At 50.0% G+C, this 19063-nt stretch overlaps 1 protein-coding gene across 1 annotated transcript; it reads right to left on the reverse strand.

Moving 5' to 3' along the window:
* Positions 1-1471: 1471 nt before the first annotated feature.
* On the reverse strand, positions 1472-10759 carry LOC102978612 (cytochrome P450 2C31-like). The gene is given in 8 exon segments (XM_007119925.2): positions 1472-1773; positions 1866-1947; positions 1949-2008; positions 6465-6652; positions 7447-7588; positions 8000-8173; positions 8661-8821; positions 10546-10759. Coding segments are annotated over 8 exon segments (1323 nt in total).
* Positions 10760-19063: the final 8304 nt, after the last annotated feature.

Here is a 19063-nt window from a genome sequence, read left to right on the forward strand (position 1 = left end):
CACTGTCATGGGTGACTACACTACCACTGGTAAGTGGGTTGCGACTTAACCCTTTGTATAAGGGGATGATGAGTGACACCCTTTGTTTGTTTGTTTTAATTTTTATTGGAGTATAGTTGATTTACAATGTTGTGTTAGTTTCAGGTGTATAGCAAAGTGAATCAGTTATACATATACATATATCCACGCTTTTTTTTTTTTTAGATTCTTTTCCCATACAGGCCATTACAAAGTACTGAGTAGAGTTCCCTGTGCTATACAGCAGGTTCTTATTAGTTATCTATTTTACATATAGTAGTATGTATATGTCAATCCCAATCTCCCAATTTATCCCTTCCCCTGTCCTTACCCCCTGGTAACCATAAGTTTGTTTTCTACATCTGTGCTTTGTTCTATTTGTTTACAATTCATAGGTACATCTTTTAAATAACTCAAAGGAGAAAGGTAAGACATTTCTTTCTTAGAAGTCAGATTCACTGAGATATGATTTATACACAATAACATTCACCTTTTTAAGTATACAGTTCAATGATTTTTGACAAACACATACAGTTGTGTAACCATCACCACAATCAAGATACAGAACATTTCCATCATTCCAGAAAGTTCCCTTGTGTCCCTTTATAGTCAACCCATAACCCTACTCCTAGACCTTGCCACCAGTTACGTTTTATGTCCTATAGTTTTGTCATTTCAAATATCACAGAAATGGAATCAGATAGTATGGTTTGTTATGAATATATATTTTCATCTTTTTTAGTTAAATGCCAGAAGTGAGACAGCTGGGTTGTATGGTATAATGTTAATTGTACCAGGAATTCCCAAACTGTTTTCCAGTGTGGTTGTACCGTTTTACATTCCCATCAGCACTGTGTGAGAATTCCAGTACTTGGGCTCAGGACTTTGTTTTCAGCAATTCAAATAGGTGTGTAGTGGTATCTCATTTTGATTTTAATTTGAATTTCCTTAATACAAGTTATTCTTTTTTAATAAGCAAGACTTGTCTGGAGACACGGTGTTTCAAACCTTGGGGCGTCCTAATTTCCTGGCTTTGCCTGATACAGAGACTCGGGAAGATCTTTCCCTGTCCTGTGTTGGCAGGGACCTGCACTTCTTGCATCCAGTCAGTAGAGGGCAGCAGAGGACAGAAAATAAGCTTCCCAGTTTTGGGATTATCAGGGGCCAGCATGGATAATATTTGGATGCATTACTGTATTTATAGTTTTTCTCAAATGCCTCTCCCTCTGAACCTCTTTAGCTGCCACCTTGTGAGTCTTGATTCCCCAGATTAATCTCGTGAAGTGATTCAAGGCCGAACCTCTTAACTAACCTTGTAAAATCCTAAGAACTGAGCTACCAAAACTCAGCCACCTTTGTAGAGTCCTTAATACGTCTACTCTCCAATGTCACTCAACAGAGCCTGTGTTAGGGGGAAACACAGGCAGCTGAGTTGGTGAATCTCTGTTCTTCTTCAACTTTTCAGGAGCCGAAAGAGACTAAGGAAGGTCTCTGTGGGGGACAAGTCTCCAGACCGCCCCCGCCCCCTGCCATTGGCTACACGCCCTCCTCTCCAGGACCTGGGTTTGAGGCAGTTCAGACGGGGCACGGCACAGATCTTCTGGGGCCAGGGCTGCCGAGTGCCCCCAAAGATGTACTCCAGCCTCAGCCCTGGGCTCCTCTCTGGCAGTTGGAACCAAAAGGTCCTGAGGAGGGTGGCAAACATCAGGAAGAGCTCCATCTGAACCAGCTGGTCCCCTAGGCACACCCGATGCCCTGGAAGCAGAAGGAAAGGTCAGAGGGTGGCAGCTGTCCCTGTGCCTGGCCCGTCACACCCACCACCCATGACCCAGTGCTGTGTCCAGTACCTGCAGAGAATGGCAGGAAGGCCTCATTGACCAGGAAGTTTCCATCCTTGTCCCAGAAGTGGCCAGGGTTGAATTGTTGGGGGGGTCTCCCAACACTCAGGGTCATAGAGCACAGAGGCCAGGTTGGGCAAGATGATGGTGCTCTGCAGAGAGGAGCTGGTATGGCTCAGGGAGCTCAGCTGGCCCAGCACCCAGCCCTGATGCTGGGCTGATATGAGCTCAGAGAACACTCGGTGTGCAGAGGAGAGTTACCTGGGACCAGGGGGCCTCAATGAGATTCAGCAGACAGTGAAGTTGTTGGGCATTATGCTCTCCTGGCTAAGGGGCACTCACCTCCATCCTAAAGACTCCTGGCCCAGGCTAGAGACTCAGCTTCTGCCTCCTAGGAAGAGGGCCAGTGGCTATTGGGCATGAATGGAGGGGACCAAGTTCTGCATAGGGCAATGAATGCTGGCGGTGTGTGTGTGTGTGTGTGTGTGTGTGTGAAAGAGAGAGAGGAGAAATGGAATGGCAGACAAACAAAGTGAAAGAAAGACTGAGTAACAGGGCAGAGAGAAGAAGAGACAGAAAACTTCAATCCTTATGATCAGGGAGAGGACAGAGTGACCTCTAACCCTAACCTAACCCGAGCCCTCATTCTACCTCAAAGAAGTGAATAACTGGAAAGAGAATCATACTGAACAGATGGGAGCAGAAAGGAGCCGAAGGCTCTGTCGGTGACTTCTGTTCCTTATCACATGGGCCCTGGGCTGACCAGGAAGCCAAAGTGGAACCAGGATGGGGTTGGCTATGGACCCGGGACCTGGGAGGTGCAGCTCCAGGTGTTCTGAGGAAGGCCTCATATCCTGTGGCTCATTAACCAACACCAGAGAATTAAACTGGTCACCCCTGTGGGGACTAGAGAACTGGCCACAGGATTCTCAGTTTTGACAAAGGCATCTTGAAATTAAAAATTAAAAACTCAGCAGATTGAAGCCTGCACACCAAAGAGAAGCCAGTGAAGAATGCAGAACTTCAGACAATGCAAATACTTTCAGAAGGCACTTTTCTTTTTCTTCTTCTTCTTCTTTTTTTTTTTTTTTTTTAGTTGCTCTACTGAAGGCTTAAGGGAGGGGCCTGACCTTAGCCATCCAGACTGACAGGCACCCAGACCTCTTTACTCTGTGGCTTTAATCAGAGGGATTGGGAAGCACATGTTCTTGCTGCTGCCTGAGTGAGCTGTTTGTTTCCTAGTTATAGTCCTGGGAATTTCCCTCCATTTTCACTACCAGGGATGAAGTAACCTCTGCATGACAATAGTTCTTAATAATCACCTTCAGATGCAGAGGCTCCTGGCAAGATGCTCTTTTCCCTCCAGAATTATTTATATCCTGTTCTGGGTAATGTTCTGGACTCCTTGCAAAGTGATTAACTGATATTAATTCGTGGGACAGGCTCAGACCATAGCCTACCCAGCACACAACAAGGGCAACCCTCCCTCTCCTCCAAATTATAGAGCCATCTGCCTGCTGGATACCTCCTGGGGATTCTATCCCAACGTCTTCCCAGTAAATGGCAGCTTGGAGTTTACAATCAAATAGAATGTCTGAAGAGAGACAGGTTTGAAGTGCCACCTCTGTATTAGGGACCATTGCTGCTGTCACTGTCACTCGACTGATGGAATGGTTAAGAACCGTTTAGGAAAGTCTGTAACATTTAATGATCTACTGTCAAGCTTTGATTCTACTTTCAGGAAACATCTCTCGCCCAAGTTGGAAAAGCTCAGTATTGATTTCAGGCTTTTAATGGTTCCCTGGAGCTCTTATCACAGAACACCTCCTAGAATCAAATTGGCAGGAATGGGCTATTAATAAGGAAATTTCTAATCCCAAACGACATAAAACAGAGCTGAACCTTAGTTCCCTCCTTTTTAACTTGACCTAATTTGGAACAACTCTTGGACAACAAGGCCGTGGGGCCTCCTACCAGGATAACACCAAAATGAGTTGATGACATGGTCCTATCCTCACAATTAAGGAGACATTTGTCTAACCTCTGAACTTGATGGCCAAATACTGCCAAGGACTGTTCAGTATTAGCCAATCTGACAGACCAATAGACAATGCAAAACACCTCATTCCAACATGCTGATTCATTTACCTTCCTAAAGAGGCATTTTTGGAGCAATATGAACGGCAGGGAGTATGGTAGAGCCAAAAATTTGGAATCAGAGGGACATGAATTCGAAACTCAGTTAAGTACCTTACTAACTATGTGTTTGGGGCAGTTACTTGAGCTCTCTTAAGCTATCTGTTAAAAAAAAAAAGAATAACAGTAGCAACAGCATCTAAAGGACAGGGTTATTATGAAGAAAAAAATGCATGGAGACAGGAATCTCAAGTCTGATCAAATTAATAAGAATTTAATAATCACATCCTGGCAGGGCCCTTGCTGTCAAGTCTGGCTTGAACCATGGTTGTAAGAGTTGAACAAAGATTCTCATGATGGAAAAAATTGGGCCCCCATACCTTCTATCCCATTGTTTTCATGGTGTACCACCTTGTACCACTGAGGCTTCCACCAGGGACAGGCTGGAGCATCAGTGCTGAGCCAAAGTCCCTTTCTGAGGAAATTCTTACACAGCGCACCTCCATGCATAGGGCACCTAGATGAGTGACTCTGTTTCATCTTCATTAAAATGGCAACCTTGCCACCTACACACCTGTGCTACATTTCCTTTAAAATGGCACCCCACTCCCAAAATGATTCTTGATACCTGGCATTCACTCCCCGTAAAACCATCTCCCCTTGAGGGTGGGCTGGCTCTAGTGACTCACTTCTAGCAAATAGAATATGGCAAAAGTGATGGGATAACACATCTGAGATTAGGATACAAAAAGACTGTAGCTTCTGTCTTCTCACTTGCTCTCTCTAATGGAGGTCAGCCGCTATGTTTTGAGCTGCCCTGTGTAGAGGCCCAATGGTAAGGAATTGAGGGTGGCCTCCAGCCAACAGCCCAGGAGAAACTGAATCCTGAAGATAGCAATGCAAGTGCTCTTATAGTGGAACCTCCCCATGGAGCCTTCCGATAAGACTGCAGCCCCAGCCAACAACTTCATCATAACATCACGAGAGACCTTGAATCAGAGGCATCCAGCTAAGCTGCACCTAGATCCCTGACCCACAGACACCGAGATCTCTAGCCCACAGAAGTGTTGTTTTTGTAAGTTGCTAAGTTTGGGGGTAATTTATTACATAGCAGGAGAGACAGACAACTAATTCAATAAATATCTTTTATCTAGGATCTGCATGTCAGTCAGTCATTGTGAGGACTGAATGCTGTAGTGGACTCAAAGCCCTTAGCACACAGTAAGGCTTCGCAAAGAGCAGGAATTATTATGTTATTATCCATTTCATGTCAGAAACATGCACAGAAACCTGTTTCAATCTGAATCATGAGAGAGCTACAAACCTGAACTCTATTTTTTAACTCCATGCAGAAATGTATTCATGTTAAACTTTCATCGTTTAAAATGGGTTGAAGATAAGAAGAAGCTACCATATGAAAGAATATTTCTGTATCTTTAAACTTCTACTGAAAGCACCACCCAATACATTGTCCACTGGCCCTCAAAAAGGTATTATGATTGATGATCTTCATAATAACTTCTTGAAGGGTGATAAGACAACGTTTTCCTGATACAGGCATGCTTCCTTTTACGACGTAATAAGAGTCAGACCTAATTGGGATTTCCTTTTTTGGCTTGATCGAGGGAGCTCAGACTCAAGTTTTATGTACATATACAGTGGCTGTTCTTGACCTAAACAGTTTGATTTAACTTTATTCCTCTATCTCTCCTTATTCAGTACTTGTTCTCTTAGCCTGGTTATAAAATGAAAGAAAAGAGACAGGCATTTCTACTAGAAATCAGTTCTAAGGATATAACACAAAATGCAGACCAAGCCTAAGGCACATAAATTGCAAATAGGCTAAATGTTCACCAATAAGCGTTAAGAATTACAAAACATCCATTTGGTGGAACATTATGCAGCCATTTAGAGTGATGTGAAACAGTGGTTTTCAAAATGTGGTCCCGGGACCCAAAGCATCCACACCACTTGGGAACCTGTTAGAAAGACAGATTCTCAGGACTCACCCCCAATACTCTGGGAATGGCTCCCAGCAATGTACGGTTTAGCAAGCCCTGTAGGTGATTCTGGTGTACCTAGAAGTTTGGGAACCAGTAATGTAGAAGAATCAGAATGATATGTTAAGTGAAATGAAGGATTCAGAGTTATATATTCAACATAATCACAGCTATGTAAAATATATGTGGACAAAAAAGATTGGAAAGAGGTGCATTAAAATGTCTGCAGGGGTTACTTCTGAACAATACAGAAGATTTAAAAATATCCCTAATTGAGTATATTCTTTCACAATCATAACTCTCCATCTGGGATACCATAGATAGAGATGAATGGATGGATGGACAGATGATTGACTGAGAGTTGGCAGACAGGCAGAAGCTGTAGCAGGTGGCTGTGCTGGGCAGGCAGCCCAGAGAAGGGTGCTTTCTGCAGGCACTGGATCGGGCATGAGGTCACACTGGGGCCTCCTACCTTGGGCATGGGGTGGCTGTGCACACGGGTGGAGGTCACGCACTGGCGCACGGCACCTGCGGTCACAACGCTGCTGAGGCGCTGCACCTCGTGGAGGACGGCGCGGGTGTAGGGCAGTCGCTTGCGGTCCTCGTAGCGGACGGCCCGGGAGGTGCCCAGCACCTCATCCAGCTCCCGCTGCACTCTCTCTGCAGGCGGCTCCGCGTGGGTCCCGGGAGGGGCTGCAGCCCGACCTCCCCACCACGCCCCACCGTCCTCGTCCCCACCCAGAGACAGTCGCCGAGGTTCATTGCCCCTAGGTGGCCCTACCCCACTCAGACACCCCTGGTCTCAACGGTGGCAGTCCCTCTCTGAGGCAGAGCTTGTGAACAAGATTTTGCAGGATTTGCTCCTCCAAGGGGGGACTTGAGGGAAGGGCTAGGACCCAGATTTGAGCACCCACTATGTGCCAACTCTTCTATATACAAAGAGTCCTATGGGGTAGGAACTGTTTTCTCCACTTTACAGACAAGAAAACTGAGGCTGTGACAGGACAGGTACTTTTCTGAAGGTCACAAAACTAGTGGAACCAGGATTTGAACTTAGGTCATGGCCAGTTTGTCCCTGAGAGAACTCTAGCCACCTTTTTTTCCTTTGTGATCTTGAGTGGACATTGACACAGGGCCTGGCACTTAGTAGGTGCTGGATCATTACTGAATGGGTGAAATAATGTTGCCTCATTTCACACTGTTCCTAAGTGGTTGAATTACTTACCCAGGATCACTCAGTAAGTAGCAGGGTGGGACTAGAAGTCCCCACCCCTCAGCCCCTCCATCTGATTCAAAGCCATGAACACCTCCTACACCACAGCAGTGAGAGCAGGACCCACCCCTGGGGCTGCAGACCGAAGACAGTGATGGGGACAGGTTCCTTCAGCCCAGAAGCCCACAGCAGGGGTAATGGGCATGGGGCAGTCAGCGGGGTGTAACCACGGCCCCCTTACCCTGGATGGCTCCATGCTGGACCATGTAGATGAGTGCCCAGCACAGGGTAGTGGCCGTGGTGTCGGTGCCTCCCAGAAACAGGTCGACCACCACCTGGATCAGGTTTTCTTCATTGAATGTGGAGACAGGGTCGTCCGTGGCCTGGTGGGTGGGGGATGAGTGGTGGGGAGATCAGCTCTGAGTCTGAAGCTCTCCTCTCACAGAGCCCTGGCATCTCCCTGACTGAGGCCTGGCCTGTCCCTAAACTTGTGGGACCAGAACTCCTCTGGGGTCAGAAGGGCCTGAGTCCCAGGACTGCACTGACTTTTGAGGGGGGAACTGCCCTGACATCAGCCAGGTCCCCTGCTTCCCACCCTACCCATGTCTGCAGGAGACAGCACTGGCCTGGGAAAAGATAGGGAGGGAAAAACCCAAACGGCTGCTGCTTCAGCGTGCTCTGAAAAACTGAGGCCAGGATGAGGAACTGAGGCCGTGGCCTTGAAATCAGATGCAGCCGGGAAGACAGCCCCCTCCGTCCCTCCCTCCCTCCGTCTGCAGCTGTTTCAGGCCCACCTTAGTGATCTGGGCCAGGTAGCAGCTGATGAAGTCCTTGGGGGCCTCAGGTGTCCTGAGTTTGTGTCTGCTGATCTCCCGGCAGATATAGCCTCGCACAGCCTTCTGGTACCTAAACATCTCCTGGTGGGGGCCTGGGCGGTGACGGAAGGCCCAGGGGAACAGATCATACAGCTATGGGGGAAGAGGCCCGCCCAGGGGCTGCTCAGGTGCTGACCCTGAGTCAGGGCAGCTCAGAATGGTGCTGGGGGCACCAAAGTGGTCTGGAAACTCTGACATGGGCATCCCAGGACCGCTCGTCATCTGGAAATTCTCCACACTCCCAAAGTAATCTAGACAGTAATGAAAGCAGTAGTAGCAGAGACTGGACCCAGGGCTCAGCTAGGATGTCGCAGGCCCAGATAGCTGTATTTAAGGGGGTTTAACCTGTCTCTTACTCCCTGCCCACACTTCCATGCTCAACCACAATAAAGGAAATTTGATGCTGTGAATTGTCATTTTGCTGAGCAGAGGCTGCCTGAGGAACCCAGAATCAGGCCCCGTGGCCTTCCTCCTGCCTACCTGACACCCTCCCTGCTATGCCCTGGCTGAGGCCACTGCCTGCCCTGGGCCCCCAGCTGTCCAATGGTCGACACATCTGCCTCCCCGAGGGCCAGCTTACCCTGCGCCAAATGGTGCTGACAAAGGCCAGGCCAAAGTCGATGGCTTGAATCAGTTCCTGGAAGAAGGGCTCCTCCAAGAGGAAGCAGCGGCCAAACACGAGGGCCCCAATGACTCTGGCCGTGGACGTGACAATGTGTACCCGAGGGTCGAAGGGTCTACCTGAGAGCAGAGGGGCAGGGCTCAGGGTGAGGAGGCGAAAAGAGCACTGCCCTGAGTGTTCATCCAGTCTGTATACGGTCACTCATTGCATCACTCATTCATTCCCAGTCTTCAGTCATTCACTCAGCAAATGCTTACGGAGCAACTTCTGTGAGCCAGGCTTGGTGACAGGCGCTGGGTTTGCAGCGAGAGGTGTGGGAAGACAGACCCATTTAAACACACTAGAACGTGGGACAGGTATGTCCCAGCTGGGAACAAAGGATGCAGGGACCAGCTGTGCCTGGGATTTGGGGAGGTCTTCTTAGGCAGGTGATGTCAGCCAGGTCTGAAAGGAACAGTGGTTTCTCACAGGGAGGGAAGGAGAGTGGATTAGGACATTCAAGAGGGGGAACAGCATGTGCAAAGGGTCTGTGGTGTAAAAGGCTCGAGATGTTGAAAGAGGACATTTCCCCACCTGTAGAGAAGGGCTTCAGGCTTCTCAATGGAGTGGACGTTCCTGGGCCTCTGTCTGCCCACTTGCCCACCTTACAGAAACTCCTGATTTATTGATGTAGCACAAATCCCCTACTGGACCCGCAAAGGGTCCACCCCTTTACACACACACACACACACACACCGAGGGCTCAGCCTCTTTGCAGGAGTGTGCATGTTCGTTGTGGAGGGATTAGGGTGGGCCTGCCCCAGCCCGCTCCTTACCCTGTTCCTGGTGGAAGGCCTCTGCCAGCTCTGCCGCCTCTCCCTGCAACTGCAGCTCCAGTGCCACTTGCCTAGGCCTAGCTCCCGAAGCGTTGCCAGGCAGAAGCGTCTCTGCTGCCTCCACGTGTGCCCATTGCTGCAGATGACCCCTGGGTCCGGGTTGGGGGACAGTCAGCAGCCCGTCCCAGTCTCCCAGGCCAGGGCCACCTGGCTCTCACTCAGGCAGGGAGAGCAGACCCCTGGGCAGCCTTCCCAATCAGCTCGGGGCTGGTGCTCTGACCGAGGGGCATTTGGCGGTCATGTGGTCCGTGAGCCTGGTGCCATCAAGGTGGGCTCAGCTATGCCCTCCTCCCAAGCTGCCAATCTGATTTTGCCTTTCAGAGTCCTCACAAGAAATGGAGGAGGAGATAAAGAAGGGAAGGGAGGACGAAGCCTGGAGGGGAGGAAGCGGGGGGAAGGGCATTTGCTGAGCCAGGCACTGTCCTGGGCACTCTTGGCCGTAGGGCTCACTTAATCTCCCCCACATCCCGGGGAGGCGGGAGCAGTCACTATCCCCATCTGACAGATGAGCACACTGAGGGACGGAGAGTGAGGCTGCCTCGCCTGGTCACAGAGCTGGCAGGGGCACAGCTGAGACTTGACCCAGGTGTTTTTTTGTTTTTTTTTTTTTTTGTGCGGTACGCGGGCCTCTCACTGCTGTGGCCTCTCCCGTTGCGGAGCACAGGCTCCGGACGTGCAGGCTCAGCGGCATGTGGGATCTTCCCGGACCGGGGCACGAACCCGCGTCCCCTGCATCGGCAGGCGGACTCTCAACCACTGCGCCACCAGGGAAGCCCGACCCAGGTCTTTTTGACCCCCCAGAGCTGGTTCCTTCCCATGCTCCCCCCTCCCTTCACACAGCGGTGTTTGAGGAGACCCGAGTCCTCTGGGCAGACTCCTCTCTGTTAACAGTTCTGGGTCACCTCAGCGGACTCCTGAGTGCAGTCACCATCCAGCCACCCCGTTCCCAGCAGAGAGGGCAGCTTTGCCTCTTTCTCCAAACAGGTCCCGGAAGAGCGGGGTGAGGGGCCGGCCTGAGAGCTGCTCCGAGTTGGAGACCAGGGCTTCCTTCACCACCCGGAAGCCGCTCAGCACCACCACGGGCGTCGGGCCCACCCACACGGTGAACACGTTGCCGTGAGCCTGGGCCAGCTGCGGAGAGACAGGGTCCCAGGGCTGCAGAGAAAGCTCAGCTGGCCCCATTCCCGGGCACCTTCCTCTTGGCATGAATCTCCACCTTCTCACACCCAACACTTACCTCAGGGTGCACCTTCTCAGAGCACCGGCCACCCCATTCGTCAGACAAGCCAAACCCTGGGTTCCCACAGCCAGCACTAGTGCCAGCTGGGGTCACATCACAGGCTCCCTGAGCGCCTAGAATAGTCAGGGCCCAGCACTTACACACACGGCGTCTGGTTTGGACCCCAACAATCCTGGGAGGTGGGTATGCTCTACCCATTTTACAGATGATAGTCAATTATAACTATACTTTCTTCAGGGCTCAGTGTCCAGCGTGGCCTTTACATATATTACTTGAGTGCATTTTCAGTATAAGTGTGCGAGGTAGGTATCATTATCTCTAGTTTATGAAAATGGAGGCCAGGGAATTTCCTGGCGGTCCAGTGGTTAGGAGTTGGCGCTCTCACTGCCAGGGGCGCGGGTTCAATCCCTGGTCGGGGAATGAAGATACCATAAGCTTCATGGTGTGGCCAAAAAAAGAAAAAGAAAAACAAAGAAAGAAAATGGATGCCAAAAAAGAAAGCAAAAGACCAGGGCTTCACACCCAGGTCTCCCGACCCTCAGTGCAGTGCTTTTCCTACTACATGAGGAGCCTTGGGGATCATGGTCATCTAGAATCTTCATCCAGAATTTTATAAAATACTTAGTCAACATTGATGAGAGCTGAGCATTGTCATGGGGAAGGGAATTGTCTCCTGCCCTCCAATTCTCAGCAGTAATTCAGCTCTGGCCCGGATTTCAAACCCCCCACTCAGGGCAACAAAACCCTCCCACTGCTGGGATCCACCCACCCTAGAAGGAGGCTTGGTGTAGCAGTGCTACTTGAGTGTGCCCTCGGGGATGCCATTCTCCCCAGTTCCCATCCCAAGTGGCTTTTCAGAAAATTCCTTCCAACCATAAACAGTGCTCTCCTGGAGCAGAGTCCTGTTAGTTTTCTCCACCTCATTGCATTGGCAGTGGAGCTCTGCCGCAGAATCCTCTTGGGTGACCTCTGTGCAAAGTTGTTTTTTTTTGGTCTTTTAAATATTTATTTATTTATTTATTCGGTTGCTCCAATCTCAGTTGTGGCATGTGAACTCTTAGTTGCGGCACGTGGGATCCATTTCCCTGACCAGGGATCGAACCCACGCCCCCTGCATTGGGAGCGTGGAGCCTTAGCCACTGGACCGCCAGGGACGTCCCTGTGCAAAGTTTTTACATTCAATGTTTGCAATCCCCCAACAACCCTGCATTTGACAGATGAGAAAACTGAGGCTCGAGGTCATAGAGCAAGTGAGTGGCAGGTGCAGGATTCACCCCCCCACGCGTGTCTGAGCCCAGTTCCTTGCTTCTAGTGTCCCTGGGCTGAGAGGGAGGGTCCGTGTGCCCACCCCTCCAGAGGGCCTCCAACTCAGGACGGATTCCCTACCTGGAGAAGTGTCTCTGGGTGCAGCTGAAAGCTTAGTTGCCATAGGTTTCCAAGGATGGGGAAGGGGAAAGGACCGGGAGGAAGGTGGCTCCTTTCCCAGTAGATGGTGCCAAGTTTCAGGAGCAGGAAAGAGACAGCCAGTAAAGCCAGCCCGCTGAGCAGGGAGAACATCTCGGGCCTGCACGTCCCTCACCCCTTTGCCTCCAGCCCTGGGTTGCCAGTGCGCTCCAGCCTTCTCTTTAGCTCTGTTCGTCCACCCTCCCCTCCAGCGCCATCTGACCTCCGCTGTTATCCCAGCACAATCAGGCAGTGTCATGTTGGGAGGCAATCCCAGGAGTCTTCTCACAATGGAGTAAATCCACTTGGTCACGCCAGTCACACCCAGGCCCGGCTACTCAGCAGGGCCACAGGGCCCCAGCCTGGGACAGGTTGGGACAGCTTCATTCCCAGAGCAGCCTCACCTCTGGCCCATGGAGCTCAACCCCAGTCAAGGTCCTCTCAGCCTCTTCCTGCGAGTCTCAGCTGACCGCCTGGGTCAGCTCGGCGAGGGATGGGGCAGCCACTGGCAGAGGCGGTGTCTCCCCTCGGGATATGCTATTCTGGCTCAGCATGATGCAGACTGGGCTCATCTTTCCTGCTCCCTCTGCCCACGTGCTAAACCGTCTCTCTGGAGGCCTCACCAGCCTCCCAGTCACCCCAATCCCCGCTCCAGCCTCTGGTCAGCTTGAACTCTTCACCTGCCCGGGATCCTCGTGTTTGTCAGTTGTCACATTCTGTAGGCTTTGCTTTTATCTCAGCTGTCCTGGAGCCAGATTGCTGAGTCGAAATCCTAGTTCTCCCCTTACTAGGTGACGACCTTGGGCAAGTTATTCAGCCTCCCCCTGCCTTGGTTTTCTCATTTGTACAATGGTGATGATAATTTTAGGCACTGCCTCAGACAGTTGTTGTATCAGGTGTGGCGGAAGATAAATGGTACACTCGAGTTGAGTACACTGAAGATAGTTTAAGAGAGATTTACAAAGGTGTGTGGGCAGGAGTTAGTGGAACCACAAGGCACGGTGCAGTGCTCCAGGGTAGTCACACGGGGGAGCCCTGCCCACTCAAGGCTGAGAGAGGAGAGGGGCATCGGTTAACAGTGTGGAGTTTCAGTTCAGAAAGATGGAAAAGCTCTGGAGATGGATGAGGGTGATGGCTACACAACAATGTGAACGCACTTAATGCCACTCAACTGTACACTTAAAAAAGATTAAAATGTGGGAAATTCCCTGGCGGTCCAGTGGTTAGGACTCCTTGCTTGCACTGCAGGGGCCCCAGGTTGGATCCCCGGTCGGGAAACTAAGATCCTGCAAGCTGCACGGTGTGGCCAAAAAAAAAAAAAGATTAAAATGGTAAGCTTTATATTGTGTCTATTTTACCACAATTGTTTTAAAAAGCCAAGGGACAGAGACATCAGCAGAGGAGCCGGGAGCCCCTAGTTTGGTGGAGACCCACCAGAGACTCTTGGTGGATCATTGACATGAGCTCTGGCCTTCAGTAGTGAGATGCAGCTGGTTTATGGCAATCCTGCAGAAAATAAATACCTCCTCCTCACTCTGCTCTACCCTCTGATGTTTGTAATGTAATGTGCCTCCTATTGGTCAAATCCAATTAGAAGCTGGAGGGCAAGAAATCCCGTAGAAAATGTAAAATGGTGCAGCTGCTTTGGAAACAACCTAGCAGTTCCTCAAATGGTTAATCACAGAATTAGCACATGATCCAGTGGTTCCACTCCTAGGTATATACCCAAGAGAAATGAAAACATATGTTCATACCAAAATGTGTACACAAGTGTTCATAGCAGCATCATTCATAACGGCCGAAAATGATGAATGGTCCATCAATTGATGAATAGTTCTCAGACTTCACTCTCCATGTGGAAACCCTGTACTAATCTCTCCAGCCACACAGTCAGTCCTTCCCCATCTCTATGCATTTGCTCATGTAGTTCCCTCTGCCTGGAGGCCCTTCCCCCATGTCTCCTCCTCTAGAAGTTCCATCTATCTTCAAGGTCTCTCTCACCTGGATGTGATGACAAGAATGCTCCCCTCACAGGGCTGTTAGGAGGATGAGCTGAGACAACGTGAGATGAAAGTGCTTGTGGATAATGTACATGCTGGTACAAATACTGTTACTGCTGCAATTTCCACAAAACTGCTGGCTTCCGCTTTTTATAAGTTGCCTTCCCCTCTCCAACATGTCATGTTCCTTCTTCCTCAAATTGTTGCTTAAGAGCCTACACTTCTCGAAATGCTTCTCTAGCCAACCTCACCGGTCTCTATCCACTACCTCCAAACACCCCAACCCTCTCCCACAGTGGTCCTTGCCTTGTTCTTGCCTTGGCTCTGTTAACTACGTGGGTGTCCACTCCATCTCTTCCACAATATGACAAGGTCCTAAGGGCAGGTGTCATGTCTCCCTTTCTTTGGGTTTCTCCAACAGTGTCACCCGATTGCTCAGAGTCCCAAGGTGCCATTAGGTAATGTGGACTTACTAACAGAAGGACCTGGTGGCCCCCCAGGCCAGTCCCATGGCTCATTTTCCTCTGTGTGAGCACACCAGTGTCCGCTGCATGAGAGCTCCTCCATGGTGGTCCTTCCACACACATCTAGACTTCTGCTTTACCCCCTTCTCTCCCCCACTGCTGTGTGGGGACCTTGGAATATCTCACATGTAACCTAGTACACCGTTGCAGCCTTTGAGTTAACTCAGATGGTTTCGGTGGTTTGGGCACATGAGGATGGTGTTCTGGGGATGGCTGGGGTGAGTGGTGCTGGCAGGTGTGAGGGTTTTAGTAGAAGCTTTTGCACAGATGCAGGGAATTGGGCAGTGGCTGTGATGGTGACTCTGGTTTGGGAGATTGTCGTAGGATAGAAAGATGGGTCGGTCATCTGTCTTGTGACCCACTGACCACATTTCATTCGGGTCCAGCTACATTCTGGGTGTCTTGGCTATGTAGGAATGTTTCTCAGAGCCTCCTCAAAATCAGATATAGCATTTGAAGCCTTTTCTTTAAGACACAGAAATTTATTCCCCTAATGGGAGACTTGCCTGGTCAACATTCCTAAGTGTGTTGAACTTTGACAAACTTTCTCCCCTCCCTCTGGCTCCTGAGGGTGGAATGTGGCTCCTGGAAGACAGACACACACAGCACACAGGGCCAGACTGCAATCAGATTCCAGGGATGGCAGGTCCAGGACCTGGAACGGAGGCCCCAGGGCACTAACCCCCTCCTCATTGCTTGGCCAAGGCCCTCAGTGTTACACTGTGAGGTGTGGGCTCCCCAGCAAGATGGTGGAGGTAGGCCACATGGTTCCCACTTAGAGGGAAGTCCCCATGCAGACTGTCTGATCCTGTGGTAGCCCACCCTCAAGTCGTACCTTCAGAGATGGCCCGCTTATGACTCCAGCCACCATCACCACCCAGGCCATGGGGCTCCCCGTTTCCTTTTTAGAATTCTAAGCCAAGGGCAGACAAAGCTCGGACCCCTATCTCTTATTCCTCTAGGAACAACTCAAATCAACTAAAGATGTCTTGGCTGAGCACCTGCCCTGTGTGAGGTATTTGCCCATCAAAGTCCTAAACCAGTGCTTTCTATGACACTGTGATGGATGTTACTATAAGCAGGTAAGGTAGGGGATCACCGGAGAAAGAAAACCAAGCAAGCCTGGCTTTCTGGACATAAAAGAAGCCATTTTTGGCCTAAGCCATTTTGTGATCTAAGCCTGGCCACAATGCTGGCCCTTGATCGTTAAAAACTAACGATCTTGGGCTTCCCTGGTGGCACAGTGGTTGAGAGTCCACCTGCCGATGCAGGGGACATGGGTTCGTGCCCCGGTCTGGGAGGATCCCGCATGCCGCGGAGCGGCTGGGCCCGTGAGCCATGGCCGCTGAGCCTGCGCGTCTGGAGCCTGTGCTCCGCAACGGGAGAGGCCACAACAGTGAGAGGTCCGCGTACCGCAAAAAAAACAAAACAAAACAAAAAAACCCCAAAACTAACGATCTTAAGGGAACAAAAGAATGCAGAAACAAACAACTGTTATCAGGCAAGAGAAGTAAAAATAGCAAAGGTAATATCGGTTGTCAAGACTCCCAGTTCTGTTACCACCGTAAACATTAGCCTGAAGGGCTCAACCACCATATCAGCTGGAACCTAAGGGATGATGATGTTGACCTTTTCTGACCCTCGTGACTTCAATCAACTAAAGCTTGGACTCTGTAGACCACCCAGGTCCCTTTATGAATATACATCTACACTTAGCTTAAAACGCCCCCAGTTTTGCTGTTTGGGGAGAAGCTGCTTTGGGAAAGATCCCAGTGTTCTCCTTACCTGCTGCGAGTAATAAATCCTTCTCCTCTCCTGCTCTTTGGCTTGGGTGCATCTTTTGGCTCGACACCCACCAGGAGGAGAACCCAGTTTTTGGGTAACATTATTGCTTCTGTTTTACAGATGAAGAAAGCAAGGGTGAACTGATTTGCTCAAGAAAGTGGTAGGGCTACAATTCTAACCCAGGTCTTCCGTCTCCAAGTTTTCAGTTTTCTCTTTCCACAGCTGCCTCTCAGCTGGGACAAGCCAACATACTCAAAAGGGGGTTTACTAAAGGCCAAGAGAAAAACAAAAGTGAGAAACCCTGAGCCAGTCATGCTTCCAGAGATTCTGATGCAGCTGTAGAGGCCTCCTTCACAGGGCCCAGGCTGGTCCCAGGTCTGGCTTTGCATCCTGTCTGATGCTGGACCCAGGAGCCCCTTCTTCAGAACTGAGATGCCTTTTCCACTCCTCCTTTCTCTCCTCTCCCCCATCCAGGGGGACCCCCTTCTGTGGCCCCTGGAAAAACAGTGGCTATGGACAGCATATCACAGCTTCAACCAAGGGGCCTGTGCCCCAGGCAGGAGGTATTCTCCAAAATAGACTGCTCCCTGCAATGTGATGGATTCCAGATAAAAGGCTGCTTCCTCCCATCTCTAGATCTACCCAAACCTGGGCCTAATCCGTGCTCACTTCCACTCCACACCCACTCCAGCAAGGTTTGGTCTATCTGTAGCCCCACCCCTACCTCTCCCTCCACTCTGAAGGGGAGAGACAAAAATAAGGAGGTACGGAGACCACTAGAGATAAAAGAAATAAGAAGAGGTGAGGGAGGAGAGGTCCCTAAATTTATCTCCGTACACATGAACAAAGAGAGGGACTTGTACTTCTTACATTTGTGTTGAATTTGCACAATGTGCCTTATGCCTCCTGGGAGTGAGTGGGAAAGAATACAGGTGGCCTCCAGGGCAGTTATATGAAGTCCCCAAAGAACTGGAGCTATTTCTGGGGAAGATTGGGAGACCCACAGATCCCTAACTAAAGGAGGGTCAGACTCAGAGACCATACCCGGGCAACCGGGGCAACGGCCGGCCCTAAAGGACATATCATGCTTTGCACATTATAACATTAATTGTGCCTCTTTCATTCTCCAAAGTATCCCAGTTTGACCACTCCCCATGAACATCCTACAGCCTCCGACTCCAAAAGTCTCCAGGCTTTGCAGGCAGGGAAATAATGATGTGATGTTTCACTGTAATGAGATCTCGGCATTGAGAATTCTGCTGAGCATTCCAGTTCCCACAGGGAGTGGCTTTCTTTCAACCTCGATTTGAGAGGAGGAGTGGGGTCACAAAAGACACTCCCACGCGCCACTGCTGTGCCCCAGGAGTAGGATCCCAGGGCTCAGGAGGAGGCTTGGTGTCTGAAGAGCTCGGCAGAGGGCAGCCAACACCCTCCCCGTGCACAAGGGCACACCCACACCCAACACCTTCTGCCTTCACGGAGCTCGGGGCGTAGTTGAATTATTCATCAAACCAGAATGATGTTTTCATTATACTCAGCCTATTCCTCTTATGCAAACAAGATTTATGGAAGTTTTTTGTTAAAAATATTAAATATATTTTAAGCAGTCAAAAGGAAAGACCCAAAATCTTTTGGAGGACACTGGAAATAGATGGAGACAAATGTACTTACAGTGCCTGAGCTTAAGAATAAGAGTGGCGACACCATGTGTTCCAGAATCCCCATTGAGAAGCAGAGAATTTTCCCAGTAGCAAATTCTGAAAGGGATTTACTGTGTGGACTATTATCTAGTAGACAAAGTTGTCAACAGAGATTTTCTGGAAGATGAGCAGCAGCTTTCCTCATGGGTCCATTTCTGAGAGTGACTCTAGTACTGACCAAGGACAAAGAATTGAAACCAGAGGAGTGACGGTCTCTCTAAGTACAAAATGGCCCACCTAGTGTGGTGTGATTTACAGGGAGAATCCGATCATACCTAGGAATGGGTAGTATTACGTCTCTTAGTCAAACATTGTTTTGCTTATCTAACTATGAATGCCAGCGGTTGTAACACATGGTGGGTGGCCAGGACCAAGCACCTACAATCTTGACCAGCTGCCAGGCTCCCAAAGGAAATATCCACCAAGGATGCTCTAGGCAAAAACCCTTCCACTGATTGCTTCAAGGCTCTGCCCTCTGTGAGGCAGCTTGGTGGGTTAGTCTGGACAGTCTGGTGCAGAGGACTCCTGTGGCTGCTCTCAGGGAGGCCCAAGGCCCAGAGGCCTTTTTGGCCTTTTAGCACCAGCCCCAGGCTCACATCCTTATATTAGACCTTCAAACCTTTCCACACTCAAGGTGAGAACGCATGATCCCAAGGTAAAGAACACCACCGACAGGAGGAAAGGCTGTCTGTACAACCCAGGACAGAACCGGTCCAGGCACCTCCCCAGTCATGAGAGAGCCTGGCTGCTCTCAGCATTCTGGCTGCATGAAACAAGAGCAGAGAGTCACGGAG

This window comes from Physeter macrocephalus, chromosome 1 (assembly GCF_002837175.3).
Source record: "Physeter macrocephalus isolate SW-GA chromosome 1, ASM283717v5, whole genome shotgun sequence".
NCBI classification, from domain to species: Eukaryota; Metazoa; Chordata; class Mammalia; order Artiodactyla; family Physeteridae; genus Physeter; species Physeter macrocephalus.